The 27,728-nt window shown below is 67.5% G+C and overlaps 1 protein-coding gene and 1 non-coding gene across 5 annotated transcripts; one reads left to right on the top strand and one right to left on the bottom strand.

Annotated features, from left to right (window-relative positions):
- Positions 1–336: 336 nt before the first annotated feature.
- On the bottom strand, positions 337–27,241 carry OSGIN1 (oxidative stress induced growth inhibitor 1). Of its 4 annotated transcripts, none has more exons than XM_070062803.1 (6): positions 27,150–27,241; positions 5,713–5,811; positions 4,544–4,680; positions 3,901–4,092; positions 3,676–3,767; positions 337–1,606 (listed from the first exon to the last, which is right to left on the bottom strand). In XM_070062803.1, the coding sequence occupies exons 2-6, from the start codon at positions 5,771–5,773 to the stop codon at positions 658–660; spliced, it is 1,431 nt and encodes a 476-aa protein (XP_069918904.1). In that variant the 5' UTR covers positions 5,774–5,811; positions 27,150–27,241; the 3' UTR covers positions 337–657. The 4 variants fall into 4 exon arrangements, with proteins under 4 accessions (XP_069918904.1, XP_069918902.1, XP_069918903.1 ...); XM_070062801.1 differs by lacking the exon at positions 27,150–27,241 and adding an exon at positions 25,920–26,069; XM_070062802.1 differs by lacking the exon at positions 27,150–27,241 and adding an exon at positions 9,184–9,272.
- On the top strand, positions 7,018–27,728 carry LOC127491387 (uncharacterized). The gene is made up of 2 exons (XR_011384130.1): positions 7,018–9,053; positions 9,926–27,728. It is a non-coding gene; the product is annotated as an uncharacterized protein (transcript).

Raw genomic sequence — 27,728 nt, 5'->3', positions numbered from 1 at the left:
TGGGCAGAGGCGGCCCCTGAAATGATGCCGCCGATGAGTGAGCAGCAAGAGCTCAACCCTAGAGGGAGTGATCCTTACGCTGGGAGAGCGGAAGGCAGGAGCTCAAGGGGCTGTGCAAAGGCCCTGGGGCCCACAGGAAGGGCCTGAAAGCAGACAGTGCGGCTGGAACAGGGTGGGAGGGGAGAGGCGGCTCCAGCCAGCTGCCCAATCAACTGCCCCCACATTAGGGCCCCGTCCCCTGTCACCCCCTCCCCTACAGCTCCTCCAGGACCCCACCCCCTCCCCTGCGCCCAGGGCTGTGCACCCAGCCGCCTCGCCAAGCACAGTCCTCAGGAGTGGAGGCAGGCACTGGTTTTATTTGGGGCCCGGAGTCCTCGTGGCTGGGTGCCCTGCTGGCCCCTGGCGACCCCCGCTCTTGCTGGCAGCCTCCCGCCCACGTCCCAGGTGTGGCCCAGCTGTGGCCTCGCTCCCGCCGTGGGCTAAGCCGGGGCAGGGTGAGTTCCCCACTGCTTCTGACCCGGAAGGCCGGTCGCCTGGGCTCACGGCCCCTGCCGCCTCCTGCGGGCAGAGGCCGGCTTGCCGCTCCGGGGCTCCCGCTCGGGCCGCGCTGACCGCCCGCCTCTTCAGGGCCTGGCTGCTGCGAGCCGAGGGCCGGCGCTAGGGCGGCCGCCCCGCCTCCTTTTTCTGCAGGGAGCTGGCCGCGGCCAGCGCCCCGCCCTGCACGAAGCGCACGAAGTTGTCCCCGGCCAGCGGGCCCACGGCGTACAGGCCCTCCTGCCGCGCGCTCTGGTAGGTGAACGGGTCCACGTCGACCGGGTTCCTCCGGGCGCTGAGCGGCTGCGCGGGCTCCACAGCCAGGGCGGCGCCGGCGCCGGGCAGGAAGGAGAGGTCGGGGTGCGAGCCGATGAGCACCAGCACGAGCGAGACGCCGAGCACGGCCTGGCCGCCGCGCGGGTCGCGGAGCACGGCCTGGCGCTGCGCCTTGAAGAGCAGCACCCGGTGCTCGGGGAGGCTGCGGTAGCCGGCGTAGGGGCTGGGCGAGGGCCCCGCCTGCTCCCGCATCATCTGGTGCACCTTGTGGTACTCGGGGTACAGCATCTTGGGCAGCTGGTTGAACACCAGCGCGGGGTCGTCCACGGGCCGCCGGAAGGCGTGCAGCACGGGCACGCTGTAGTGGCGCGCCAGCAGCACGGCGTCGGCGGCCGACAGCCCCGCGCCGATGATGAGCACGGGGTCCGAGTCCGGGCCCACGGCGCCGACGCGCACGGCCGCCTCCAGGGCCGCCAGGTCGTGGTGGACGAAGGGCAGGGCCTCGCCGGGCACGCCCAGCCGGGCGGGGCTGTCCGAGGTGCCCGTGGCCAGGACCACGTTGCGCGCGCGCAGAGAGAAGGGCTGCCGCCTCCGGTCCTTGGCGGTCAGGAAGCCGCTGACCCGGAACAGGGGGCTGCCGTCCTGCGCCCCGGAGCCTCCCGGCGCCGGCGGCCCCCACTCCACCGCCGTCACCACGGCGCCGGACACGAAGTTGTGGCTCAGGCCCTTCCTGCTCACGTAGTCCCTGTAGTAGTGGGCCATGTCCCCGGCCGTGGCCCGGCTGTTGCGAAGCCCTCTGCGCAGAAACCAGGGAGAGCAGGTGTCAGGGAGGGGCCTGGGCGGAGCTAACGAGGCTCCTCCCACCTAAAGGCAGGGCCGAGGTCAGATCCTCAGCTGCCCCCCCAGGAACCCTGTGCCTGGGGCGCCTCGCCGGGTGACCCAGGGCACCAGGCTGCAGCCTGATTGGCCAGGAGCAGGGGGCCTGGCCCCATGCCCCGCCCCAGGGGACTTGGTGCCACCCGCGGCATGCACAGTGCGATTCTGGGTGAGGCTCCTCCCTGCAGTCAGTGGTGGAGACGGGGCTGGCTGGGGTGGGGGGCGCTCCAGGAGAGGGGACCCAGATCCCAGCTTAGTGTGCCCACTTGGCACAGTTCACCCGTGCACCGTGGGAGCCGCGTGCTTTTCTGTACACGGGCTGTATTCCAGGGAGGAGACTGACTTTAGCCAGCCTGCGTGGGCCTGCATGCACCAGGTGTGGTGGTGCTGTCAGGCCCACGGGCCATCTGGCTTCAGGTTCAGCTTCCTGCTGGACTCGGGGCCCTGCCACCGCCCGGGAGACCTGGGCTCCTGCCTTCGGCCCTGCCCAGCCTTGGCTGCTGTGGGCATTTGGGGCATGAACCCACAGATACAAGCTGCCTCGCTCGCTCTCCCTTTTTTTTTTTTTTTTTTTGACAGGCAGAGTTAGACAGTGAGAGAGAGTGTGTGTGTGTGTGAGAAAGAGAGAGAGAGAAAGGTCTTCCTTCTGTTGGTTCACTCCCCAAATGGCCGCCGGTGCTGTGCCGATCCGAAGCCAGGAGCCAGGTGCTTCTCCTGGTCTCCCATGGGGTGCAGGGCCCAAGCACTTGGGCCATCCTCCACTGCACTCCCGGGCCACAGCAGAGAGTTGGCCTGGAAGAGGGGCAACTGGGACAGAATCCGGCACCCCGACCGGGACTAGAACCCGATGTGCCAGCGCCGCAGGCAGAGGATTAGCCTAGTGAGCCGTGCCGCTGGCTGCCTCTCTCTTTCAGGCAGATTAAAACAAACAACCTGGTCACCTGAGGACTCGCCATGATCCCCGGCCCACGTGCTGACAGCAGTGGCCACACCGCTGTCACCATCACCGTCGTCACCGTCATCAGCCTTCCTGGGGCAGTGGCTACAGCGCCCGCGGCCCTGGTAGGTACCTGCAGGTGCGGCTGGAGGCTCAGCACCCCTCTAGATCCGGCTGTGTGCCACGGGTGGTAAGGGTGCAGTCACCTAACGGACACGCCCACGGAGCCCGGCCAACTGGCCCGAGCCCGCCGCTTCCAGGCTGCGGCCGGGGGGGGGGGGGGCTCCAGAGCTTATTTCTTGGGTCTGTGGCCCCCTCTTCCCGGGCTCTGTGAGCTTGTTGGAAAGCACCGTCCCACACGGGGCCTCCGTCCATGGCCCCGCCTGGGGTGACCAGGGGCTCACGCCGCGGACAGCAGGGAGCGCGCCACAGTGTTTCGCTGCAAGGCCGCGGCGGAGGCTGGGTGTGGACGGTGTGTCCTCCCCACGGGAGTGCCCGAGCCCCAGTGGGAAGCCGTCACCGCAGGCTGCGAGGGGGCCCGTTTGCAAGTGCGAGCCAGGCTCCTGTCTGTCTGGCTGTCCGCCCGTCTGTCCATCCGCCCATCACTCCATAGGCCTGGGGGGGCTTCCCACCCCAGAGCCGAGGGCCTGCAGATGGGGAGCCAGCCCGACTCAGCCCCCGCCCCGGGACAGGCTACTCAGGGGTGCCCTTTGGCCCGTGGGGCCGGGGGAGCCGCCCCGGGCACGGCGGCCCTGCCTCCCGCTCTCCACCGGCAGCCTCCTGTGCCGCGACCTTGCTTTTAATGCACAAGTATCCACAACGTGCCCGGGAGAGGAGGCGCCTCCCATCACTCTCCGGGGGCTGCTCACTCAGAGCAGGGGATCCCGCGACCTGGGGGCGGGGAGCAGCAGCGGGGGTTGGGGGGCCCTGGGGCAGGCCCAGCCTGGCGGTGCGCGCACTCCCGGGCACTGCTGTCCTTACTGAGCCTGGGGCCCCGCCTTGGGGGAAGAGGGGGCAGCACCCTGTGGCCCCAGCCGGGGGTCCCCACTCACCTGCGCTTCACACGCATCCAGTCCTTGACGGGCAGGTCCGGGAGCCCCATCCACTGGCCGTGGCTCAGGGTCACCATGGAGCCTTCGATGGACTGCAGGCGAGAGGAGCCCTTGGCCCTGCACTCTGTAGCCCAAGGCCAGCCTGGGCTGCAGGGCATGGGGCGGGAGAAGGGGTGGGGGGTGCAGGAGCTGGACCCAGGGCAGGCGGCGTGGCCCCCTACTCACGTGCCAGGCCCCCCCGGGGGGGTTGCGGCCCAGGACCACGTGGGGGACGGCTCGGTGCTTCTCCCGCTTCCAGGTCAGGACGGACTCCACGTCCCCCCCGAAGTCCGTGTCTGGGCGCAGGAGGGCGTCCAACAGCAGGGCCACGGGGCTCTCGCTGCGGCCTTCCAGGCCTTCAGACAGGTAGTCCAGGTCCTGGGGGAGGGGCGCAGGTGAGTGGGCCGCGGGGAGGGCTGAGCCGGCCCTGGAGCCAGTGGCCTGTCCTGCAGCCAGCCCCACTGCGAGGGCGCGGTCAGGCGTGGGGATGCCGTCGCTGCCGCAGAGGGCCTGCCCAGCAGGCGCCTCGACCACGCAGACCCCAGCAGCACCACCCAGAGCTGCGTCCTCGGCCCCGCTCAGAAGAGCGAGGGCGCCAGGGGCAGGGGATGGGGGTCTCATCACGGGCACCGCGCACACTGGGTCCAGCAGCGCCACCTAGTGGGGACAGCCAGAAGCGTGTCCCCTGGGGAGCAGAGCTGCCGGCCGTGGCGTGCACACGTGTGTGACGAGGAGCCCTGGTTCCCGGTGCTTCCTCGTGTTTCCCTGCACACGTCGGGGCGGGGGGAGGCTCCCACAGTGGGGCATCCTCCGCGGAGCTCTGGCCCACCTGGTCCAGGATGGAGACCCCCGGAGCCTCGGCCAGCTTCCTCTGCAGCAGGGGGTGCGGGTGGACGGCGTCCGGCCTCACGTAGGGCGTGTAGCCGGAGAGCAGGTAGGACAGGCAGATGCCCGAGGGGCCATTGCCTGCAGAGAGAGGGCAGCGCTGAGACCCCGGCCGGGCTCGGCCATGACCTGGCTTACTCCTTGTTCGTGAAGGTCAAGCTAAGGAGACGCGTCCTTTGCTAAGCTCGTGGCCAGTCGCTGCTTCTAATGCCCGAGAGAGCAGTGAGCAGCGGGGGCTTCTCTGGCCGGGTGTCAGGCTGCACGGCCGTGCTGCTCCCCCTTCAGCCTTGGGGCAAGCGGCACAGAGAGGTTAATCGGCCCGCCCACGGTCACACAGCTGAAGAGATTTGAATCCAGGACAAGGCAGAGACCGATGGGACGGTGGACATGACCTCACGGATGGCCATGTGCCCGAGGGTGCCGAGCCCTGGGGAGGGGGGGACGCTGCCCCTGGGGGCGTTCACATCCCCCCATCACCCAGGCCCCGCCTGGCATCTTGTTCCCCTCACACCCCCTCTTCCCTCCTCCTGTGCAGAGTCTGACCCCGCTCACATCCACCCGTTCCTGACTCACTAAACCAGCCACATCACGTGTGTGCCGGAGGGCATCCGCCCACATCTTAGACCTGGGGACGGGACCCTGGCCCGCTGCTGTGTCCCTCACGCGGTCCCCGCCCCGGGCCGCCCCCTGCGTTCTGGGACGGATTCTCTGGAACTTCTTAACAAGCAGTTTTTAGGGCTTGCGATTTAAGTCTTAGCTATTTCCAATTATTTGCAAGGTGGCCCAGAGAGCTCCCGCCCTCTGGCTCAGTCCCCAGATGCCCACAACAGGCAGGGCTGGGCCAGCAGCCAGGAGCTCCCGTCCAGGTCTCCACGTGGGTGGCAGCGGCCCAGGCGCTGGAACCGGGGCCGGCTGGGGCGCCCGCTCCAGGAGCTGGGATTGGAACCCGGGCACCCTGACCACTGCTGTGCACACGCCCACCCTGGGCCATTCAGTGCTGGCCACGCGGTCATTAAAGGGGACAGCTGCCCAGAAGCCAGGCCTGGCCTCGCGCAGCGCTGACCTGGCCCTCGGGGCACAGCACGGCCCTCCCCAGCCCGGGCGGCCACTCACCGATGATGACCACCGGGAGGGGCTCGGGGCTGCTGAGGCGGTCCTTCCGGGAGGAGCTCATGGCTGGGGCTGGTGGGAGACTCGAGGCTGGCAGCCGACCTGGGGGGCAGAGGGGAGAGAGGGCCCACCCGGGTCAGGTCCGTTTCCCAGCCCCGGGACGGCGTCCTGGGGGCCCGGGGTCAAGTCCATAGCACGCTTCGTTCCTCCCGAACAGGCCGGTTTCCCGCTCCCCAGTTCCCAGGGCGCCCCCAGCCCGGCGTCCGGGCAGCCTCCTGAGCCTTCCCAGGGAAACCCCGGCCCAGCCCCCGGGAACTTCCGCGGCCGCCCCGCCCCACCCCGGCCACGCCCCCGAGCCCCTGCGCGAAGCCCCGTGACTCCGGTCCCGCCCCCCAAGCCCCTGCGCGAAGCCCCGTGACCCCTGCCCCGGCCCCGCCTCCCTGCCCCGGCCCCGCCCCCCAAGCCCTGGGCGAAGCCCCGTGACCCCTGCCCCGGCCCGCTCCCGCCCCCACGGCCCCGCCCCCCAAGCCCCTGCGCAAAGCCCCGTGACCCCTGCCCCGGCCCCGCCTCCCTGCCCCTCGGCCCCGCCCCCCAAGCCCCTGCGCGAAGCCCCGTGACCCCTGCCCCGGCCCGCTCCTGCCCCCACGGCCCCGCCCCCGAGTCCCGGCGCGAAGCCCCGTGGCTCCGCCCCCTGCCCCGACCCGCGGCCCCGCCCCCGAGCCCATGCGCGAAGCCCCGTGACCCCCGCCCCGCGGCCCCGCCCCCGCGGCCCCGCCCTGCCCGAGTCCCTCGCGCGCAGCCCCGTGAATCTGCGGCCATCCTGGCCCCGCCCCGCCCCGAGTCCCTCGCGCGCAGCCCCGTGACTCGGCGGCTGTCCCTGGCCCCGCCCCCGCGGACCCGCCCCGCCCCTCCCGGGTCTCTGCGCGCGGCCCCGCGACCCTGGCCCCCGCCTCGCGGCCCCGCCGAGCCCCCGCGGCCCCGCGCGCGGCCCCGGGGCTCTGCGGCCACCGCTGGCCGCGGCCACTCCCTGCGCTTCTGTGGGCTGCGGCTCCTCGCCTGTGCAACGGGAATGCTGCGCGCCCCGCCTCGCGGGGGAACGTGCGTGGGCAGCCGCCTTCGCGCTGGGAGAGGCCCGAGCTTCCTGCCTGCTGCGGCCCCTGACCTGGTCAGAGTGGGAACAAGGCCCGGCCCGGCGCGGCGGCGGCGCGCTGGCGCCCCTGGTGGTCACAGGCTCGAATCCGCCGGGGGCCCCGCAGGCGCCCACCCGCCTCCCGCGCACCTGTCCCTTTCACAGAGGTGCGAGTGGGGTCAGCCGGCCCCCGCGACACTCGGCCTGTGCCCAGAGGGGACCCGGGGCTGGTGGCGGGTGTGGGGCAGTGGGAGTGGCAGGGGCCCGGCCTGGAGAATTCCTCCAGAGGGCCTGGGTTTGTCTGTGTTTGGAAAGTGGGCGAGGGGTTGGCTCTGTGGCTCAGTGGGTGGAGCCGCAGCCTGCAGTGCCTGCATCCCGCGTGGGCTTCCGATCCAGCTCCCTGCTGTGGCCTGGGAAAGCAGTGGAGGATGGCCCAAGTTCCTGGGCCCTGCACCCGCGTGGGAGACCCGGAAGAGGCTCCTGGCCCAACCCTGGCTGTTGCAGCCATCTGGGGAGTGAGCCAGTGGGTGGAAGACCTCTCTCTGTCACTCCTTCTAACTCTGCTTTCAAACAAATAAACTTGGGGCCGGCGCTGTGGCGCGGCGGGTAAAGCCCCAGCCTGCAGTGCCGGCTCCCGTATGGGCGCCGGTTCGAGCCCCGGCTGCTCCACTTCCGAGGACCTCACAGCCTCCCCGGCAGGTTCCCTCCTGGCCCCCGGCTATCTGCCTGCGGAGCCACCGCTAACGACAATTGTGGAAGCGGCAGCGGCAGCACAGCACCCAGAGTTCCAGAGCTAGGTGCCCACGCACTGGCAACCCTTCCTCCCCCCGCGGGTCTGGAGAATTCTGACAGTCACAACCACATCGCAGATGGGGGCACTGATTGCTTCTCACGGCCCTTTACGTCTTCCGAAGAGTTTGCCCCATTTCCAGAGCCCTCTCCGTGCCTCTAAGCCTGCTGTTGATGGCTCCTGCCGCAGGACCCCCTCGCCTGGCTAAAGACACAGCACCAGACGTGGGCCCGGCGCTGTGGGCCAGCAGGGAGGCCGGGGAGCAGCTGCCAGCCCCGGAGTTCCGGCACGGTTGCTCCTGGACCGGCGGGTGCTGGGGTGCCTGGGAGGAGGCCGCGGGTCAGGGCGGAGCGTCTTCCGCCCCTGCTCCTGCCCCCTCGGGCGGGCTCCGGGGACCGGGGGCAGCTCCACATGCGGTCCTGGGCAACATGGGCTTAGTCCTCACAACCCCCACTCTCCAGACGAGCGCTGCGGCCGCATGAAGCCCTGCCCGCAAGGTCACAGGGCCAGTGGGAGAGCCCACCCGGACACCCCTGGACCCCCGACCGAGTATGCCAACCTGCGTCTCATGTCCCAGTGCACCACCCAGTGACGCGGGAGCCCCCGTGCCCATGAGGAGTCTGAACGGACGGCCCTGCGGGGAAGGGCAGGCCCAGGGTTCCAGCCCAGAACCGTCGGGCGCTTGATTAGAAGCTTCGAGATGCTACACGAGGTCACTTCCTGCATCAGGGGACACCCCAGGTGCCCTGGCCAGCCCGGTCCTGGCACGCTCTTTGGACTTGAGGAGCCAGAATGGACGCTTGTCACCGTCAGTGTTCAAAGTCCCTTGGGCGGAAGACGGCGGACGTTGGTTAGGAGAAGTTAATGGTGACAGCTAACGATTCGGAGCTCAGGAAAGCACATCACAGACCTGCCAGGGGTGAGCCCGAGGCCCTCTGCTGCGCCGGGGTGCTGTGTGCACTGGGCGCCACGGGGGGCGGGGGCTTCGCTCACTGACAGCTGGGCTCTCCTATCCCCATCGCAGAGAGAGAGAATCAGGCCAGAAGGAGGCAGCACCTTGCCCCCCCCCCCCCCCCCCAGGTAAAACAACAAAGGTGACAGTGACACCAAGACAGTGCATGAGGCCCTCGGCGGCCGAGGGTGAGGAGAAGTCACCAGCCCACTGGCCTCCCGGCCGGCACCCACCAGCCTCTGCCTCACCCGGGCAGGAGAGGCGGGGACTCTGGAGGGAGCACCCAGCCTGGCCGCTGGCCCAGTGGCCTTGGGACCCTGGGCAGCAAGCCCAGCTGGCCACACCCCCTCTCCTGCCCAGAGCTATGCGCCGGGCTGTGCCGGGCGGCTGCACCCGGCAGCTGTGGGACGTGGGCAGGCCAGGGACCTGGACCGGGCATGGCCGGGAGGGACGCGGAAGAACCTGCACTGGGGGTGAGTCGTGGGGTAGGGGGTGCTCAGGGGAGCCCGAGAAGCCCGGGTGGCTCCAGGGCCCCCCCAGACCCTCGGGCCAGGCCAGGCTGGCCACTCTCTCCCGCCCCACAGCCTTGCCCAGCCCACTCACCTGCGGGGCGGTGGGTAGAGGGACGGGCACTGCAGAGGCCAGAGTCGGCGCACCTGACACTGTCCCCGTGGGAATCCGAGAGCCTGTGGCTGGCGGGAAACAAGGGTATTTCACGGGAGGGAGGTGGGCGGGGCCAGGAAAATCACTTTCATAAGCGTGAGTCAGCAGGGGCCTGGGGTGCGTGAACTTGCTCCAGGGCCAGCCTTAAAGGGCCCCTGCCTGGTGGCCTGCCGCGGGGCAGTGGGTGGCCCTCCCCCAGGCAGCCCCACCCGCCAGGTCCCCCGGAACTCAGTCACTGCGGCTCGGTTGCCGCTGAGGGCGACCCCGAGGGAGTCCACCTGGCCCTTCCCTAGGGAGGCGGCGTGGGCTTTGGCCATGTGCGGAGAGGGGCCCTTTAAGACAAAGGACCATCCCTGCTGCCTCCTTGCACCTGGATCCCACTTGGCACCCAGCCAGGGACTCGCCTCTGGCACCAGCCATCCTGGCCGGGGAGCCAGCGCTGGCGCTTCCTGCGAGGAGGGTGCCGGGGGAGGGGGGGAGCGAGGGTTGCTGGGGCAGCGCCTTAGGACTCTTGCCTCAGTTTCTCCATCTGAGAAATGGGGCTGAGTAACAGCGCCCCCTGGTGGCGCAGGGGCAAGGGCGGACCAGCGTCATCTTGGCCGTCTGGCCTGGGTCCAGCCAGTCCCTGTGGCTTCTCTCCGCCCCCTCCACCATTCTCAGCGACTCTCTGCCCCCTCCCCAGGCCCGGGAGAGCAGCGTCTGGAGTGGGCGCTCAGTGTGTGCTGAGCCCAGGGAGCACGGGAGGAGCACCCTCCAGGCTGCGGCCCTCACCGCGCTCCCGGCCGCCTGCACGGGGACCGGGGCGCGGCCGTCAGGCGCCTCACGTTGGGTAGAGACTTCAAGGGGGCACCCACAGCGCTCCGCTGTCAAGAGACGATATTTGATATCATTTCTTTTTCAATCAAAATCCGTGCAAAAAACAGCAACTCCCAGGAGAGACACAAGGCCCGAAGCGGTGACCGGCTGAGCCGTCTCAGAGAGGAGGCGGCTTGGGGACCACGGAGCCCGGCTCTGGGGGGTGAAGCTGTGTGCCTCGTTCTGCACTTTCCCCTGAATTCTGATTTCACAGCTCGCTGCGCGAACACGTCCCGTGTCGTTACCGAAGGCCTTGCAGTGGCTTCGCTGTGCCCTGGGCGTCGTCCTCGTCTCTTCACCCCGGTCCTGGCCCTGCCCGGGTTGGGGGCGCCCTCCCGCAGCGGGTGGTGTCCAGGAGGGTGGGGCAGGTATGGGGACACTGGGCCCTGGTCACAACAACCTGGGACCAGCAGGGACCTGCAGACAGCTGGGGAGGGAGGGAGGGACAGGAGAGAGAAGCTGCTGCGTGTGTGTGCACGCACAGGGACACGTTACCGTGTGCACAGGCTGCTGGTGCAGAGGAAGGGGCTGGGGGCTGGGGGTGAGAGCCCCCAGGGGTAAGGAGACAGGAGGAGGAGCTGGGGTGAGCTGGGTTGGCCACTTGGTGCAGGGAAGCTGCCCGGCACTGTTGGGTCTAGGCCGACGGAGCTGAGCCAGGCTGAGCCGGGCCCCTGTCTACACCCCTGCTTCTCCTGGGGCTCAGGCACTGCCACCTGTGCCCAGGTCCCTGTGCTCAGAAGGGCCTGGAGCCTGGCTGAACGCTTTGCCGTCCTCGTGTGAAAAGTCTTAGTCATTCTTACAAAGAGCCCTGCATTTTCGTTTTGCACTGGGCTTCTCAGAGCCTCAGTTTCACCGAGTGGGAAATGGGCACGCGCACTCCTTTCCTCCTGGGGCCCGGGTGGCAGTGGCATGGGGGGCACACGTGGACGGGCAGTGGGAAGCTCCTTGGCTGGCCCGTGGCAGGTGTGCTGTGTGACCCAGGCAGGGCTCTCCCCATCTGTACCTCTGTCTGGCCTTGGCCGTCATCGACACCCCCATCACACCAGGACCTGGGTGGGTTAGGGTCTCGAACGCTGGGGGAGTGCAGCGGCGGGAGGCCTCTACCCCGAGCCCCCCCTCGTCTCCACTTCCCCACCCCTTGGCTCCTGGGCTACGACGTCCTAGGGTTTTGCAGTGTAAACTGAGGCAGAGAGACATGCGCCCAGGATTAGACTCCCGACCATTAGCCACTGAGCTCACTGAAGGTGAGGCTGAGGCTTGGCGAGACCTGGGGACGGGGGTGGGGTGGGGGTGTCCAGAGCGGGGAGCCCCGGAGGAGGAGGGCTGTGGTCCTGACCCCTTACCTGGCTTCTGGTAAGGAGAATGGGGGTGGGGGCGCCCGTGGACTTTCTTCCCTGTGTTTATCTGATGGGTGATGATGGGGACCGGAGCCCGAGCTGCCTCCAGGAAGCCCCGCTTAGAGAACACTAAGAGGACACCAGACGGGAGGCAGGAGGAGGGGGCCGCGAGAGGGGGAGCACAGGCCGCCTGCGCAGGCCGACTCGGGGTGCTGGATTTCCACAGCCCTGCCACGTGCCCCTCCAGGCCGTGACCCCAAGTGCTGGAGACGCAGCCTTCTGGGTTCCCGGGGCGCCCAGTCGGCCGTGCTCTGAGTGTCTCGCAGGTGCCGCGCGTGTGCAGGGTGAACTCCCTGCGCTGGTTTCTCTCCTGCTGGGAGACGCAAACCCACCTGGGCGGCCCATCCCTCCTTGGGCCACTCCAGCCTCACACGCACGCGGCACGCCAGGGCTTGAGGAGTTGACGCAAGGCCACAGGGAAAAACGGTCGTGGGTCACGTCCATGGCACTGCGTGGCGACGTGCAGAGGAGACCGGCACACAGAGTTCAAGTACGTTACCAAAGTAAGCTCCATTCCCTTCTCGCCCTGTTGGCACCACTGGACACTGCTCTGCCCAGGCTCCCCTGAGCCCTGCGGCTCTGCAGGAGAGCGTCGGCTACTGTGAAACCCGCGGGTTTAGCACCGAGAGCCCCATGTGTGGCCATCGGGCCAGGCAAGGGCGTGGTGGCCATGGCACCTGCAGGTGGCTGAGCCGTGTGGCCTGGGACAGGGGCTGTCCTTCCACGCCTCAGTTTCCCCATCTGTGCACTGGTGCTGCAGGGTAGGCCGGGGGACGGGGCTGCGCTGGCGAGGAGCTCAAACCCAGACCCTCACATGCTCGGCATGCAGGCCCCGCCCCCGGCCTCCCTGCCGTTGGCAAGAACCCCCTCTGCTCCCATCCGAAAACTACCATCGCGTGCTGCCTAAGAAAGCCAGAACCACGCCAAGGGGCTTCGCTTGGCCCCTCCTCATCCATCTCCGCCCCGTGCCTCAGCCAGGGGCTCCCACAGCCCTGCTGGTGCCGGGCGCTGTGAACACAGCGTTCTTTCCACAGAGCCGCAGCTCAGAGAGGCTGATCTCAGGCCTGCGGCCACACAGCATGAGCAGCAAGAGCTGGAGCTGGAAGCCAGGGCTGTGACCGCAGTGTACGGATGAAGTGGTGTCTCTCCCGCCACAGCCGGGTCCGAGAACTTGTCCGTGGCCACCATACCGCTGTGGGGACCCCCTGAAGGGGCCAGGGGTGCTTGGCAATGGTGCTTGCCATGCAGTTTGTGCCCAAAGCCCCCAAGCCACAAACCAGCCCAGGGCGGAGGGCACGCTGCCGCGCCCTCCAGTCCACGGCTGTGGAAAGTGAGACCCGGGTCTCGGGGATGGCGGGGCCGCAGCTGGGACCCCCCACCCCGCCCTGCCGGGACGCTGGCACAGAGGCCAGGCCCAGCTGGCACACGACGCTAGCACCAGTGTTTACCGCAGCCCGTGCCGGTTCCAGGCTGCCTCATCGATTCTCCCAGCAGCCCCGAGGCCAGCAGGTCCTTTCAACAGTTCTAGTTTACAGATGAAGCAACTCGGGGGTCCTGTCCAAGGCCTCAGCCCTGAGGCGGGCAGGGGGTTCAGACTTTGTTCTGTCTGCTGGCAGACCCGGGCTGCTGCCCACACGCCGGGTGAGCAGCTGGTGCCCGGCCGGGGACTCACCTTGACCCCAGCGGGAGGCGATGCCAAGCCTGGGATCCGGGCCCGGCATATGGGGAGCCGGGGGGCCGGGAGGCTGGGGAGCGGGGTGGGCAGGCCCTCAGCAAGAGAGCCACAGAGGGGGCAGGCAGCGGAGGCGCCCGTGCTACCCCAGCTCTTCCCTCTTCTCCTGGGAAGTCTTTTACATATAATTGAAAGAGTTAGAGAGAGAGAAAGAGAGAGTTAGAGAGAGAGAGAGAGAGAGAGAGAGAGTTAGAGAGAGAGAATCTTCCACATGCTGGTTCACTCCCCAAATGGCCAGAGCAGCCAGGCTGGGTCAGGCCAAGGCCAGGAGCCAGGAACGTCAGCGGGGTCTCCCGTGTGGGTGCAGGGACCCAAACACGTGGGCCGTCCTCCACTGCCTTAGCCCGGTGCATTAACAGGAAGTGGGATCAGAAGTGGAGCAGCCGGGACACTCATGGCCATTGCAGGGGCGGCAGCCTAACCCGTGGGGCATAGCCCCGGCCCCTCTTGGGAAGTGGTGATGGGAGAGTGAGTGTGCTCGCCCCAGAGCCTGGTCTGTGTGTGTCAGTGGCTTCCACTGTGCAGTCACACACGCTGGAGTTCAGGTTCCGCCTCTCTCAGCTGTGTGCCTTGAGGCAGGTGGCTCAACCTCTCTGAGCTCCGTGAAGGGAGATGGGGACACTTGGCTCTGGCCACGCCGCTCATCCCTGCTGCACACGGTGGCCTCCTGGGGAGATTTAAAAAGTACAGTCTGCCTTTCAAATACATAGATCTTTAAAAAAAAATCCAAAAAGCAAAAAAAGGGAAGTGTCTCTGGAGGGGCCAGTTCGTGATCCAGGTGGGGGTCTCACGAGAAGCCCAAAGAACCACTGATGTGGGGCGGGCACCAGCCAGCAGTTAGCAAGTGAGGAAGCCGGTTAGCAGGCTGCACCTCCACGTCTCCGCCCGCAGCACTGGCGTCCCAGACAGACGCCGGTTCAAGTCCTGGCTGCTCTCCCTCCAATCGAGCTCTCCATGGCCTTGGAGGGCAGTGGAAGATGGCCCGCGTGCTTGGGCCCCTGCACCCGCATGGGAGACCCCGAGGAAGCGCCTGGCCCCTGGCTCCTGATTGGCTCATCTCCAGCCATTGTGGCCATTTGGGAAGTGAACCAGCGGATGGAAGATCGCTCTCTCTGTCTCCTTTGGTTAGCAATTCTCTCAATAAATAAACCTTAAAAAAAATGCGCATCTGGAGGTCCCGACTCCAGCTTCCTGCTAATGCAGACCCTGGGAGGCAGCGATGGCCCAGGTAGGGGCTCCCTGCCACCCACGTGGGGACCCGCACTGAGTTCCTGGCCTCAGGCTTGGGCCTTAGCAGTCCCAGCCATTGGGCGCCTTCAGGGAGTGAGCCAGTGGACGAGCAGTCTCTCTGTGTCTCTGTTTGTCTTAAGAGGAAAAAAGGAAGAAGAAAGAAAAAAAAACAACCCTGAGCCGACAGCGGAGAGCAGCTCGCCCCGGCCTGCATGTGGCGGGGCGGCCCCCTCTCATCTGCTTCTCGCGACACTGGTTTGGAACCTGCGTCACACCAAGGCCGTCACACCAAGGCCGCAACGCCAGCCCTAAGGGGAAACCCGTGCCGCAGGAGCCGGGCGCGGCGCCAGCGTGCCCCGCGGGAGAGTGCTGAGCCCCCGGCTGAACTGGGGTGCACCGGCTTGCTGCCACCCCCCCCCAGGCGGCAGACGGAAAGTGGGGGTGGGGGAGGAGGCTGGGCCGGTGGCCACGTCCTGGGAATTTCAGACGGAGGTTGAAAATCTTGCTTTCTTCCTTGCATCTGATAAACACTAACGATCGTGTGTGCAGGCGGTGTCCGGACACAGGACTTCCTGCGCTCTGCTCTCCTCCCCCAACGGAGCACGGATGGACTTGGCTGTGTGCGTGACACGCAGGAGACACCCCAGGACGTCGCCGACAGCCTCGCACTGCACGCCCAGGGGCGCATGTGCGCCCGGGCGCTTCAGGTTCTGGTCATTTAGCATGGCCCAGGGATGACACTAGAATCCGTGGTGCCCTGCTGGAGACCCTTCCTGGGGTGGACACAGCTCAGCCCCTGGTGGAGGGTGCGTGCCAGGGCTCCTGCGGCTGCGTCTCAGCTCTGGAGTCTACCGGCTGCCTGTCCCGGGGCCAGGGGTCCCCGTCGCGGCGGTCTCATGCCCACACGCAGGACAGGACCTGTGCCCCGGGCAGCTCGCTGCCTGGCCCACTGCAGCCCCTCAGTGGACAGGGGGGCCCCGGTGTTCTGTCTGTCCACCGCCACGGGGACATTTTTGCTCCATGTAGAGTCATCGCCCGGCCCGGGACCCAGCACACAGCCCCGTTTCCCAACAAAGACCCAAACTGTAGATGTCATCCAAGCACAACCTTGCAGGCAGCACCCTGAGACTTTGAAATGCATGCACTCAGCCACTCGCGGGCGTTCTGGGCTGGGCCGACATCTGCGCTTCCTCAGCCTTGGGAACCGCTCCCGCAGGAAGGGGTGAGGAGCTCCCCACGGACCTCCTTGTGCACCCCCACTCTGGCCTCGTGGGTCCCAGCTCACGGCTGCTGCGCGGGCGTGGGGGCGGCCCCGTCCTTCCCCCAGTCCATGCTCCCTGGCACAGTCCCGCCCTGCAGCGCCGTCAGCCTCCAGGGCTGGAGTGGCCGCTGCCTCCCTCGGTGCCCCTCTAACTTGTCGCTGCCCCAGAGGGCCCTGCCAGTTTCGTGCCCCCTCAGTCACCGTGGTAGCTCCAAGGGCGAGTGCCCAGGTCCGTCGCACGCTGGGACCTGCGGGCAGTTTGCAGCCCATGGACAGCCATGCTTGCGGGCCCTGCTGACCAGCGAGTGACCGGTTCTAGTCCAAGGTCACTGCTCTTGGCAGAGCCCGAGCAGTCTGGGCTGTTGCTCGCTGGGCCGTCGCTTTGTTTTCCTTTGTCTCATGTGTTCCTAAAAACCCCTGTTTGCGGCCCTTATCTGGTTTACAGGTAGGCCTTGCCTGCTGGGACAGCCGGGGTCAGGGACCTGCGCTCTGGTCCTGCGAGCAAGCCCTCTCCTCTCTGGGGAGGGCACTGACCAGAGCTCCGGGAAGGCCCAGGAAGACTTCCCGGCTCCCATGAACGTGGGAAGCAGCAGGGCCCGGGCCTTGGCTACTGCGCCCTGCAGGCCCCCAGAACCTTGCAAACCACCAGTCAGACCCTCAGGCGCCTGGCCTCGCACCTCACCTGCCAAGAGGCCCTGCAGGAGCTGGCCTGGGCTCTCTCCACTGCCCTCCCTGGCAGTCACCTCGGCGTGGGCGGGCACGGCCGACCCAGCCTCCACGGGGGGCGGGCGTGCTGGACAGGGGGAGGCCAGTTTCTGGCTCAGCAGGGAGAGATGGATGCTGACAGGGCACATCCCGGGATGGAGATGGCCGAGAGGAAGAGACGGAGAGGGGGTGGGGAGGATGGAGTGGAGAAGCCTGGGGGCCGGGGACCCAGCGGCCATGGCTGCAGCGTGAGCGTGGGTGCCTTCGGCAAACAGGTGGTGTTTAAAGTTCAGGGAGCGGAGGGGAGCGTAGGGAGGGAGCGAGTGGGAGGGGAGGGCTGGGCAGAAGCCAGACAACTGCGTGGGCGGAGGCGGCTCCCCGCTGGCGCCCCCTGGTGCTGGCAGCTGCGGCTCTGTGGGGCCAGTGACATCCCCTCTGGACGGTCTAGACCTCAGACTGCACCCCAGGTGACCTCCTAAAGCAGCCTCGGAGGCCCCACGAGCTGGGGGCAGGAGGGAGACGCCCACCCGCCCGCCAAGGGGGACCCAGCCACAGCTCCACGTAGCAGCATGCGGGCAGCCTGGGCCAGTTTCCTGCAGAGGCCCTGCAGCTGGAGGCAGTGTCCTGAGAGCTGGGAGGGGGCCCAGGGCCGAGGGCTGGGAGGTCACAGCAGCCAGATTCCAGAGGACTCGCGGCTAGGGAAGGGGTTTGGTCCTTCTCCTGAGACAATGAGAGGACCCCAGAGAAGCAGGACAAGGTCAGTGTGGAAGAGACTGGGGGAGGAAGGGGACAAGTGTGGGCTGGGGGCTGCAGCATCAAGGTCACAGCTACGTCCCACCCCCAGGAAGAAGCGCCACACTCCAGGAAGGGAGGGGCCACATTCCAGGAAGCTCTGTGTGTGTGCACACATATGTGCGCCTACATGCAAAAGTGTGTACGCATGTGCAGTGTGCAGGAATACGGAGGCACAAGGGGGTCAAAGTCCAGTGGGCAGAGCTTCAGATGGGGCACAGGGCGTGGGTGTGGCCCTTCTTCCCAGGGCTGCTGGGTGGGCCGTCTCCCACCCCAGGAGCCTCTACTTGGGGAAGGGTGCGTGGGCTTCTCCTCCCATGGGAGACACAGGCGTGACACCCTTGGTCCAGCCTCAGCCCTCCACCCTGCAGGCAGCCCTGGGCCAAGGCGCAGAGCACCTGCCCCCAGTGCCCCCTGGCCGTGCGTGCTGGCGCCTCCCCCTGGGCCTCAGCCAGGTCCCGCAGAATCTCCGGCGTGGTGCAGCTCTGCCCTAACCCCACCATAATCACACCCGGGTCCACCACCGTCCCCAGCAGCCGTGTGGCCACAGGTGCATTTCTGCAGACGCACACGGCTGTGCTGGTCTGATTTGGTCACGGGGTCTTGTCCACCCAAAGCTGCCTCGATGCACCCTTGCCGGGCCAGAACCAGCACCGGTCACATAACTGGCAGGGCCCCGATTCAACAACACCGACAAATTTCGAGCCCGCAACTAGGCAGCTTGGGCGGTTCTGACAGCCAACCATGCACGTGGCGAGAACCAGCTGGGGTGAGCCCGGCCCTACTCTCTCTCATCCCTGCCGGCATCAGGATGGAGCTCCCGCCGTGCACCACGCTCCACAGAGGTCCTGAGAGCCGTGCTGGCCCTGCACGGCTCCCCGCACCCCAGTCTCCAACACCCGCCCAGCCCAGAGCGTGGAGGCCCCGAGCCGGAGCTGCACTGCTGCCCGCCAGGCTCCTCCCCCGTGAGCCCGGCGCTGTGGCCTCAAACGCCCTCTTGGGCGTCCCCAGAGCCGAGGGGCACGAAGCCCCATTGCTTGTTGCTCGTCTGTCCTGGCCCCAGGCCTCTTCCACTCCCGCTGCGGTCACACCCGGGAGGCTGGGAGCCACAGTGCCTCGGCTGAGACACAGGCTCGCCCTGGAAGGCCCCCCCCACCCTCGCCCCCCAGTCCTCGTCTTTTTGTCTCGGTCGCTCGGTTTGGCTCTGGGACGTGATACAAAAGGAATTGCAGAATTGCACAGGATGTGCTCTCTCTGGTCTGGCTTCTTTCCGCGCCACCCCCCGGCCCCCCCAGGCCTCTGCCCTGGCGTGGGGAGCTGGGAGCTCCCTGGCCCCGTCCTGCCCCCCCCCCGCCCCCGCAGAGCTCTGTCCCGACTTCCGGTTTCCTTCGCAGCCCGGGTCAGGGCTCAGAGCGCTCAGCAGGTCACCCTTGGCACTCAGGAGGCTGCACTGCGTCCCGGGAGCCCACCAGCCCCGGTACTGCCCAGGCTGCCAGCCACTGCCAGCCCTGGCCTGGGCACCGCGAGCCAGAGACCACCAGCACTCCTCTTCCAGCTGCTGGCGTGGGGGTGGGTGGGGCTTAGTACAGCCGAGTCCTCCTATAACCTCTCAGTGCGGGGCCCCAGAGCAGCAGCACCAGCCACGGGAGGCTCAGAAATGCAAGCGCCTGTTCCCCTCCCCCACCCCCAGGGGCTGAATCAGACACCCTAGGGTGGCAGAGCCCAGCAGCCCTGCTCCCGCCCCCTCCCCAGGTGCCTCCCGCAGCAGTGCGGCCTCCTGTGTGTGGGCGGCAGACACGGGTGTGGAGAACAGGCTGGCTCCCGGCTGTGTGTGAGCACTCAGGCGGGACGTGCGGCTCACAGAGCCTCGGCTCCCACGGGCAGAGGCCGCCTGCTCTGAGCCCAGGACACCGCGCACCCCAGGTGCCCTGGCCAGCCGACTTCTGCTGTTTGATCACGGGAAACAGCAGCTGGAGGTCAGAGGACAGGAAGAGGGAGGAAGAGGGAGGAAGAGGGAGGAAGAGGGAGGAAGAGGGGATGGGCAGGGCAGCGGGGGGCGGTGGGGTGCCGGCAGCTGCTCCCAGACCAGCTTCTTCAGTTGGGGTGGGGGAGGCTGCCGTGGGAGCCCTGCTTTGTGGTCTGCCAACAGCAGTGATGTGACCACCCCCACCACGCACTTCTGGAGCGTGGCTCCGCCCAACCCTGGCACCCCCGTGCACAGGTGCTCCCACTGGCCGGGTGTAGGGCAACCAGTGAGCCGTGTGTACTGCGCCTCTGTCGCCTTCGCTTTAAATGTGACTTATTTATGTGATTGAGTTATGGGGACGCGCTGGGTGACGCTCCCTGGCGGAGCTCCTCTGAGACCGTGTCTGGTCCCAGGATTCCTCTGCCCAGCCTGGCTCTCGCCCTTCAGCCCGGGGTGGGGGTACTGCAGGCTTCCTGCTGCTGTTGTCCCCCGGTTGGGCTCCCAGCATGAGGTCTTGGCGTGCCAGGGCTGGGGGGGGGGCAACAGAGCAGAAGCCCCGGCTCGTTTTATCCATCCACCTCCTGCGCCAGCTCCCAGGAGTCAGAGCCCAGGACAGGAGCCACGGGCAGGTGGACGCAGGGGCGGGGAGGTTCTCTCAAAGGAGCGCTCTCCCTCCACAGCCGTCACGACGGCCACGCATGCGGCTGGCACCCGGTGCCGCCCTGTCGGGGTTCTGCAGAGGGACGTCTCCTCTGACCCCAGCACCCTCCAGACGGGCTGGGCCGGGTCGCGTCTGCATGTCAGTCTCTACGAGACGCACGAAATCGGTACTGGCACAAGCTCACGGCAGAGTACTCTGCGGTCACCCTGGAAAAATGCTCCAAGATGGCCAATGAGAGAAAGGAAGAATGACGGGCACGAGCCGAGAAGGGAGGGTGGGGGGAGGAGCCAGCTCTGTGGTCCAGGAGCCGGGTGGCAGAGGCTGTGTCCGAGAGGGGCCGAGGGGCTGGGGCCTGGGTGGGTGTCGAGCGCTGAGCCGCCCCCTGCCCTGCCTGCGTGGTAAATACTTGTGATGGGAGCCTCCCCTGCTCATTCTCAGCTCGGCTCCTCACGGCCCTGGGCGCTGGTGAACCGGGGTGGAGGCACCCAGCCAAGGACCCCTGGCCTCCCTCTCGGGGGCAGGAAGCCTGCTGGCTCCAGGACGCTGGCAGCGGGGACTGCGCTCTGCCCGCGAGCGCGCTAGCCCGCTCACTGCCAGCTCTGCGCAGCTCAGCCCAGAAGGAGCGGGGGTCTGAAGGGGACGGCCTCGCAGGCCTCGGGCACTCGCTGGCCTCCGGGCCATCCCGGTGTCTGCTGGCGCCTGGGGGAGGCGCAGCCCTTCTAGCAGGTTCCACAGGAAGCTCCCTTCCCCAGTGTTTCTGCCCTCCCCTCTTGGTGGGGGCTTCTGCCTTCCTGGCCCAGGGCACAGCTTCACAGCCGGGCTCCCCTAATCCCCTGAGCACACAGCCTCCCTCCCCAGGCAGCTTACAGAGCTGGTGTTTCCCGGAATGCACTGGGAACCGTGCGTCAGCCGCGCGCATCAACGCCCACGACCGCCCTGCCGCCCAGGTACTCGGAGCGCAGGACAGCGGAGGGGGACACCCGCGCCCCCCTCTGGGGGCCCTGGGCACCACCTAGGGCCACCTCCAGCGGTGATTAACCTGCTGAGGACGTGGCGGGGGTCAGACGAGGGTGCGAGCTAGGACCGGCAGGCGTGGGCAGAGCCGGTGGTCTGTGCGCAATCCTGGGTGCCCCGGCAGAGGAGGGCACCGCTGACTCAGTGTCTGTCAGTGATCCTGGGTGCTGAGCCCCGCCTCCCAACAGAGACGCGGCAGGGGGTGGAGCTGGGCCTGTTCCCCCTAGGGAACCCAAGTACAAGTGTGGTTGGAGCCGAGCGATGGGCACAGGGCTGGCCACTGGCCCCACGCGCCGTGCTGAGGACAGGGCCTCGCTCTCCTTGATGGCCGCTGCGTTCCTGGCCGGCGCTCACATGGGGCGCGCGGCTGAGCTGAGGGAAGCAGTGGTCAGCCAGCAGGCAGGGCCGTGGCTGTGGCCGTGGCCGGCCTCTCTGGACACTGAGACCCCAGGCTGGGTGAACAGAACATTGCCGGCAGAGAGCACAGCACAGGCCAAGGCCCGGGGGTGGCAATAGCTGGGGTGGATGGGAGCGGGCAGAGAGGGGGTCAAGGAGAAGGGGGCTGTGAGAGGCAGTGCGTTTAGGGCCTTAGTGTCACTTGAGCAAGTGACTAAACTGCTCTGGGCCTGTTTTCTCTCGGACCCCCCGCATGGAGGTTACAGCACCCACAGGTCAGGATCGGCACTGGCTGCCGGCGGCACCATCACAACTGATCACAGCTGGTCAGCAGGGAGCCCAGGGGACAGGGCTGGCCCAGCCCCTTCCGAGTCCTTTCCATTCCAAATGCCCCTCCCCCATCCTCTCCCCGCTGCCCCCACGCCTGCCCGGGGCAGGCCTGCGGCTGGCGGAGGCCGGGGTCCTGTCCACAGCTCTGTGTTGGACGTCTTCCGGCCAAAGCAGGAGCAAGGCCTCGGCGTGCCTGCTTCCCTGCAGCGGGCACCAGGCAGGTGCTGGTGGGTGAGGAGCTGGGGAGCAGGCCGGTGCGCAGTGACGGGGTGGGGGCGGGGTGGGGCTCTGAGCACAGTGCGGCTGTGTCCCAGGCACCCAGGGCCGAGAGGTCCCTCTCCACGTTGTGCAAGGCTCTGGCCGGGACTGGGTGGGGCCGGGTCCCAGGTGGGACTCTTGCCCCGCCCCGGCCTGCTGGCGCAGGGCAGAGGAGGGTGCAGCCAGGTGCTGCTCCCTGCGCGGGACGGGTGCTCCCGCCTGGGCGCCACTGCTGCCCCTCCCCGAGTCGCCGTTCTGCTGCAGCAGCTCAGGCCGAACCCTCAGTCACCCCTGGCTCTCCCCCTCCGTGAGTGCATTCAGTGTGGGGTCACTGGACAGCACCGCCCTGCTCTGCCTGCTGCAAAGCCGCCTCAGTGGTGGTGGCCCTCCAGCGTCCTCCCGTCAGTGGTTGGACAGGCACACCAGGCAGCCCCTGATGGCCTCCCTCCAGCCCAGGTATGAACAGGTCCCTGCTGACCTCTCTCCTTGCTGCCTCCCTGGCTGCTCACGGCGCCACGCTCGCTCCTGCCTCGGGCTTTGCACTTGCTGTTTCCCAGAGCGCTCGTCCCCCAGGCAGCCACAGAATGGCCAGCAGGTGCTCAGCGAGTGCTGGTGCCCGAACTGGGCCACCCAGCTTTCCCTTGTAGGAGATGGCCATGGTCATGGCCCCCGGCCCATGGGGGACAGTGCCAGGAGGGCTGGCCCCCAGCTCCCCAAGAGTGGCTGGATGTCTTCCCTTTGGGGGAGGCCAGAGAGAGCCTGAGCCTGGCAGACAACTCGGGCTGGGCTTGTTTCTGGCCTGGGACTGTGTCGGGGCACAGCTGATCCTCCGGCATGTTCTCTGCACCCGCAGTGTGAGAACGGGTCAGAGGCTGGGGGGCGGGGGCAGCTAGCCAGCAGGAGTCAGGGCCGGAGGCTCTGGCCAGGGCAGCCGGGGAGGCAGAGGTGTTCCCCAGGAGTGCTGGGGCCCCTGGGAGGTGTGTGAGGAGGAGGTGCAGGGATGGGCAGGGGAGCGGGGATGGGCTCCTGTGGGCATTCCAGGATGCCCAGTGGCTGCGTGGCAGCCTGCAGGAGGGCTGAGGAAGGCTGGAGACCCTGCTGGTGACCTGGGGCAGGGGGGACAACAGCAGGCACTGACTGCACATGGCTGTCCAGTTTCCCATGCACCTGCCAGGCCCTCTTGCAGGTGTGTGTAGGGGTACTTTCCATTCCATCTCGAATATTCCGGATTCTTCCCCTCCCCTCCTCATGTGAGGACCGAGAGGCTTGGGGAGTGGACAAGGAGCCAGGGAGCCCCAGCGGCTCCGGCCCTCTCTGCCCGGGCTGAGTCGTGGCTGCCCCAGGAGACGAGTGCCCCAGGACAGTGGCTGCCGGGGACCGTATTTGGGAAAAAGGTCTTTGCAGGTGGGGTGAGGTTGAGGGTCTCCAACTGAGGTCTAAAGCCTAAGACGAGTGCCCTTGCGAGAGGGAGACGCGACACATGGGGAAGGCCACGTGGCCAGAGGGGCCGAGACTGGAGCCCACACACGGGCGGGACACGTGACAGGGAGAGGAGCTGGCAGAGCCCATGAGAGTCGTCCCCCTCCCTCCCCGCCGCTGGCTCCTCGCTTCTGGCTTCTGTGAGTCCAGACTGTGTTTTTTTAAGCCAGCTGGCCTGTGGGCGTCTGTCACAGGTCAGCTGCAGGCCACTCCCAGAGATTAACCCGCCCGGGGGAGGGTGGTGCTGGCTCACCTTCCTTTCGGTTCCAGTTCTGTCCCCGCCCAGCCGCGGGCCCTGCTCTCCCTGCATGGGTGGTGCAGCGAGGGGACAAAGGGACGCAGGTGGGGCCCTCCCGAGCCAGGCACCTCTGGGGCCCCTTGGCAGAACACCCTGTTCTTGGTGCCTGCTGGGCAGAGTCCCTGCAGGTGAGAGGACGGGCGAGCAGCGGGCCGACGGCTGGCTGGGGACCAGAGCTGTGCAGCCAGCAGTTTCAGAGGGGAAAACCGGGGTGCAGGAAGGCAGCCGGGGTGGGGGGCAGCCCCTGTGCAAAGGCCCTGGGGGTGAGAAGCCAGCCAGTGGGGACCACTTAGGGACCACCCGCCCCCAGGCCGCCCCCACCTGGAGCTGCTGTTGAAAGCAGATGATGAGGCTGCCAAGGTTGCCCTGCAGGAAGGGGCGGGGTTGGGGTCAATGCGGAGCGTCCACTCTGGCTTCCAAAGGCCAGCAGCAGCCGCCCCCCACCAGGCTCTTCGGCTTCTGTGCGGGCAGGGGGGTAGGGAACTTTTCTCCGCCGAGGGCCATGTGGGTGTTTACGTCACACAAAACCACGAACTTAAAAACGAGTCTGCTGTAGATGGAGTTTCAAGTGCTGCCTGCAGTTGCCCGGGCCGGGTCAGAGCCCACGATTTCACGGGCCTCCTACGAGCTGTGGGCCGGATGCCACAGCACACACAGGGCCCCCAGGATGGGAACCCATGACCAGGGCGAGGGCCCCCCAGGGGCAGCCACCAGCAGGAAGGATGAGGTCGAGTCCAGGGGTCACTCCTGGGCCAAGCCAAGCTCCAACACCAAGAGCAGTGCTGGTTTGAAGACGGACACAGCGGCGCTCTCCCAACAGCTGGCGGGAACAGACATTGGGGACGCCATCACGGCAAACAGGGTGGCGGCGCCTCGGGGGCTACAACAGACCCAGGGGACGACCCAGCAGCCCCCACTGGCAGGTGCACATCCGCGGGAACCAGAGTTGTCTGCCCCAGAGGCATCTGAGTGCGGCCCCTTCATGCCAGCCCAGGCATGGCTGGAGGCCGCCGGCTGCTGGCCACTGCCGGCCACTACACGGAATAAGAAAGGGAGACACCCCATCAGAGGCCACGCCACGGGAAATGAGCCAGGTACAGACAGACAACGGCTCCGTGTTCCCACTCCTGCAGACGCTGAAGGGTGGGAGAGGCGGGGAGGGGGGCTGAACACATGAGACAGGAGGTGGGGCTTTTCCACAGCGCTGGGCATGACCACGGTCGACCCCACACTTCATCAAGAACCACAGGAGAGGCGGGCAAGGTGGCCAGCACAGAGAACCCACAGGCATTTAAGGAGAGGAAGATGCTAACGGCCCCGGGGTGACGGGCGCTCAGGGCGTGCGTCCACTGGTTACTGCACGGGACTCCACAAACATGAACACCTACCGCCAGTTTTACAAGAACTAAGCACCAAGTCTTGTGCAAGGGAGCGGCCCAAGGAGCCGAGCGCTCAGCACAGCAGGGCTGCAGACAGGGACAGAGGCACCAGGGGCTCGGGACACCGCCCGAGGCCAGCTGGCCTCTCCCCTGGTGGCACTGGAGCACGCGTGAGAGCCCTGTGCAGGTCTCTGAGCCATTCAGAGCTCCCCGTGGGACTCACGGCCGCCAGGGACCTGGGAATGGTCCTGGGAGACGGGTCTGTCACGGGGCCGGGCAGCAGTGCCCGTGAGAGCCTGGATGGGGGAACTGGACAGACGAGGCATGGGCATCCCCACCCGAGCACGGGGAGAGGCCCAGTGAGGGCCCAGGGACTGCTGGGCAGGCGGGAAGGGCCGGCAAGGCACGCCATGGTCTCCTGGGGAGCCCACCCCTGAGCCCAGAGTTCAGGAGGTGGAGAAAAGCCTCAGGCTGGGCCTCTGTGCAGGGCCCGAGCTGTCCACGGCAGCCTGACACTGAGCAGGTGCGAACACAGGTCTCGAAGGTGGACACAGCATGGCTTGGCTGCCCCCCGCCCTGCCTACCAGTTCCAAGGGGCCTGGGCTGCTGGCGTGAGCGGCAGATGACAATGACTTCTGTGTACACGTTGGGGGACACCCACGGAGGCACCCCTTTCTCCCTCCCAGCACCCCTGAGTGGGGGGGGGGTTGAGCCCATTTTCCTGCCAGGGAGACTGAGGCCCAGGGCCACCACACTTTCCTAAGGTTGGTGCAAGGTTCCCATTAGGATCCCCACACTCGTAGCTCACCCTCCTTGCTCTGGGGCCAGGAGGCCTGGCCACTACCTTTAAGTCTCAGCCCCACTGCCCCCCGCCCCAGGCCTCTGCAGCGAGCCCCTGCCCGCCTGCTGGGGGCCCTCCTTACCGGACGATGAGCAGGCTGGGTGTGGAGGTAACAGAGAGGCCAGGTGGCCCGGGAGGAGGAACAGGCACAGTGGTGCTGGCCCTCCCCCGGGGGACCCCCCCCAGGACGTGGCAGCAGGGAGGCCAGGGGGCAGGAGCCCGGGCTGGCCTGTCTGTCGCATCATAAAGTCCTGCCTTGGGGTGGCTGGGCGCTGGTCACCGGGCACAAGTCCAGGCTGCCCCCTTCTCCGCTGGGCTCGGGCAGACAGCACAGCGATAGCACCCAGAAAACGGGAGGGGGCCCGCTGCCCAGGGGAGCTGGCGTGGGCCTCAGGCCAGAGCGTCGGCCGCTTAACAGCTGCGTCCACGTGGGCAGCCGCAGCCCCACCCTCCGCCCAGCACCACCACCTGCTGGCTCCTGTTTGCAGCCACCGGCCTCACCTGTGCACCTCCTGGGGGCGGGGAGAGGGGTTGGGGGGAGGCGGGCTGAGGGGCCACAGGTGCTGACCCCGCCTCGGGCTGTGTAGCCCCTGGGAGGCTGCTTGCCCTCTCTTAGGCTAACAGAGGCCCTGGGCTAAGGCTGCCCCCTCCCTCGACGCTGGGGCTCAGGGTGGGAGGGGCATAGGTGGGAGGGTGGGGCTGGAGGCCCTCGCTCTGTGATTTCAGCTGGTCCCCTGCCCTCGCCCAGGGCCCTGTGAGCCCGGAGGGAAAGCCCTGCACACAGCAGGAGGCTTTGCCCACGGGGTCTGACACTGGGGTGGGGGTGGGCAGGGCTCAATGCAGAGCCTGCTGGGAGCAGCCCAGCTGGTGGGGGGCGGGCGCCTTCCGTGAGAACTTCCCTGTTGGAGGCCGAGTGAGGCCAGCGGCCCCAGGAAGAGCTGGGCGGAGACAGGAGCGCCCGGCCGGGCACAGCTGACACACTGGGTCCTGGGCTGAGATTAACTTGGGCAGCCCAGCCCCCTCCCCGGAATGCGTGCAGCCAGGGTCACGAGAGAGTTCGAGCCGGAGCTGGACTGGACTGGACTGACTGATGCCCTGGGCTCCGTGAGCTCACCGCTGGGAGACAGGCCTGCCGCTGCGGTGGCGCTCGGGAGAGGTCCTGCCTGAGAGGTCATCTCACGGCTGCCCTCCAGGGAACTGCCGGGGAAACCGAGGCACCTCTCTCAACTACACAGAACCGTCCTCTGACAGCAGGGGACCAGGAGCAGCGTCCTGTGGGCACTCTGGGCGGGACCCGCATCAGGGGACTCACCTCCCGGGGGTCATAGTTCTTCTGAGAGCCGCTGGGAGGCCCCGGCCGCCCCTGCCCCTCAGCAGCCATGCCTGCGCCACATGGCTCCCCCTCCCCACTGCTGCCACCTCAGCCCCCAGAGCGTAAGGAGACAGTCAGAGGGTGGGGCCCGCCCACCCGCCCCGGGCCAGGCTCTGGGAGAGCTCTGTTCTGTGTCCACAGGATTCCGTGCAGGTGAGACTGGGGGCCAGTGCCCCACCTCCTGTCCTGCACCTGTGACCTCCAGCGACCCTTCCCCGACACCTGCCACCCCTGGAAGTGTCCAGGACAGGCTACGAGAGCTGGTCCTCTTCAGCCTGGGATGGGAGGACTCGGACCTTCTGGGCAGAGCTGCACAAGGGGCAGCAGAATCCCAGCTCAGTGCAGGGAGAGGCGCTGGGAGGTGGCAGGCCTGGAGCAGCCGGGGGAGCAGCCCAGGGAGGCGCGAGGCGAGGGGGGGGCGCAGCCTGCACTCTGGGTGCAGCAGGAATGACCCCCAGGCCCCTCTCATGACTCAACTCCCACCCAGAGGCTTTTAATAAACAAACACCTCACTTGGAA

Source organism: Oryctolagus cuniculus, chromosome 18 (genome assembly GCF_964237555.1).
Source record: "Oryctolagus cuniculus chromosome 18, mOryCun1.1, whole genome shotgun sequence".
Lineage (NCBI taxonomy): Eukaryota > Metazoa > Chordata > Mammalia > Lagomorpha > Leporidae > Oryctolagus > Oryctolagus cuniculus.
Note: the sequence above shows the minus strand (reverse complement) of the source record. Positions and strands in the feature narration are given on the sequence as shown.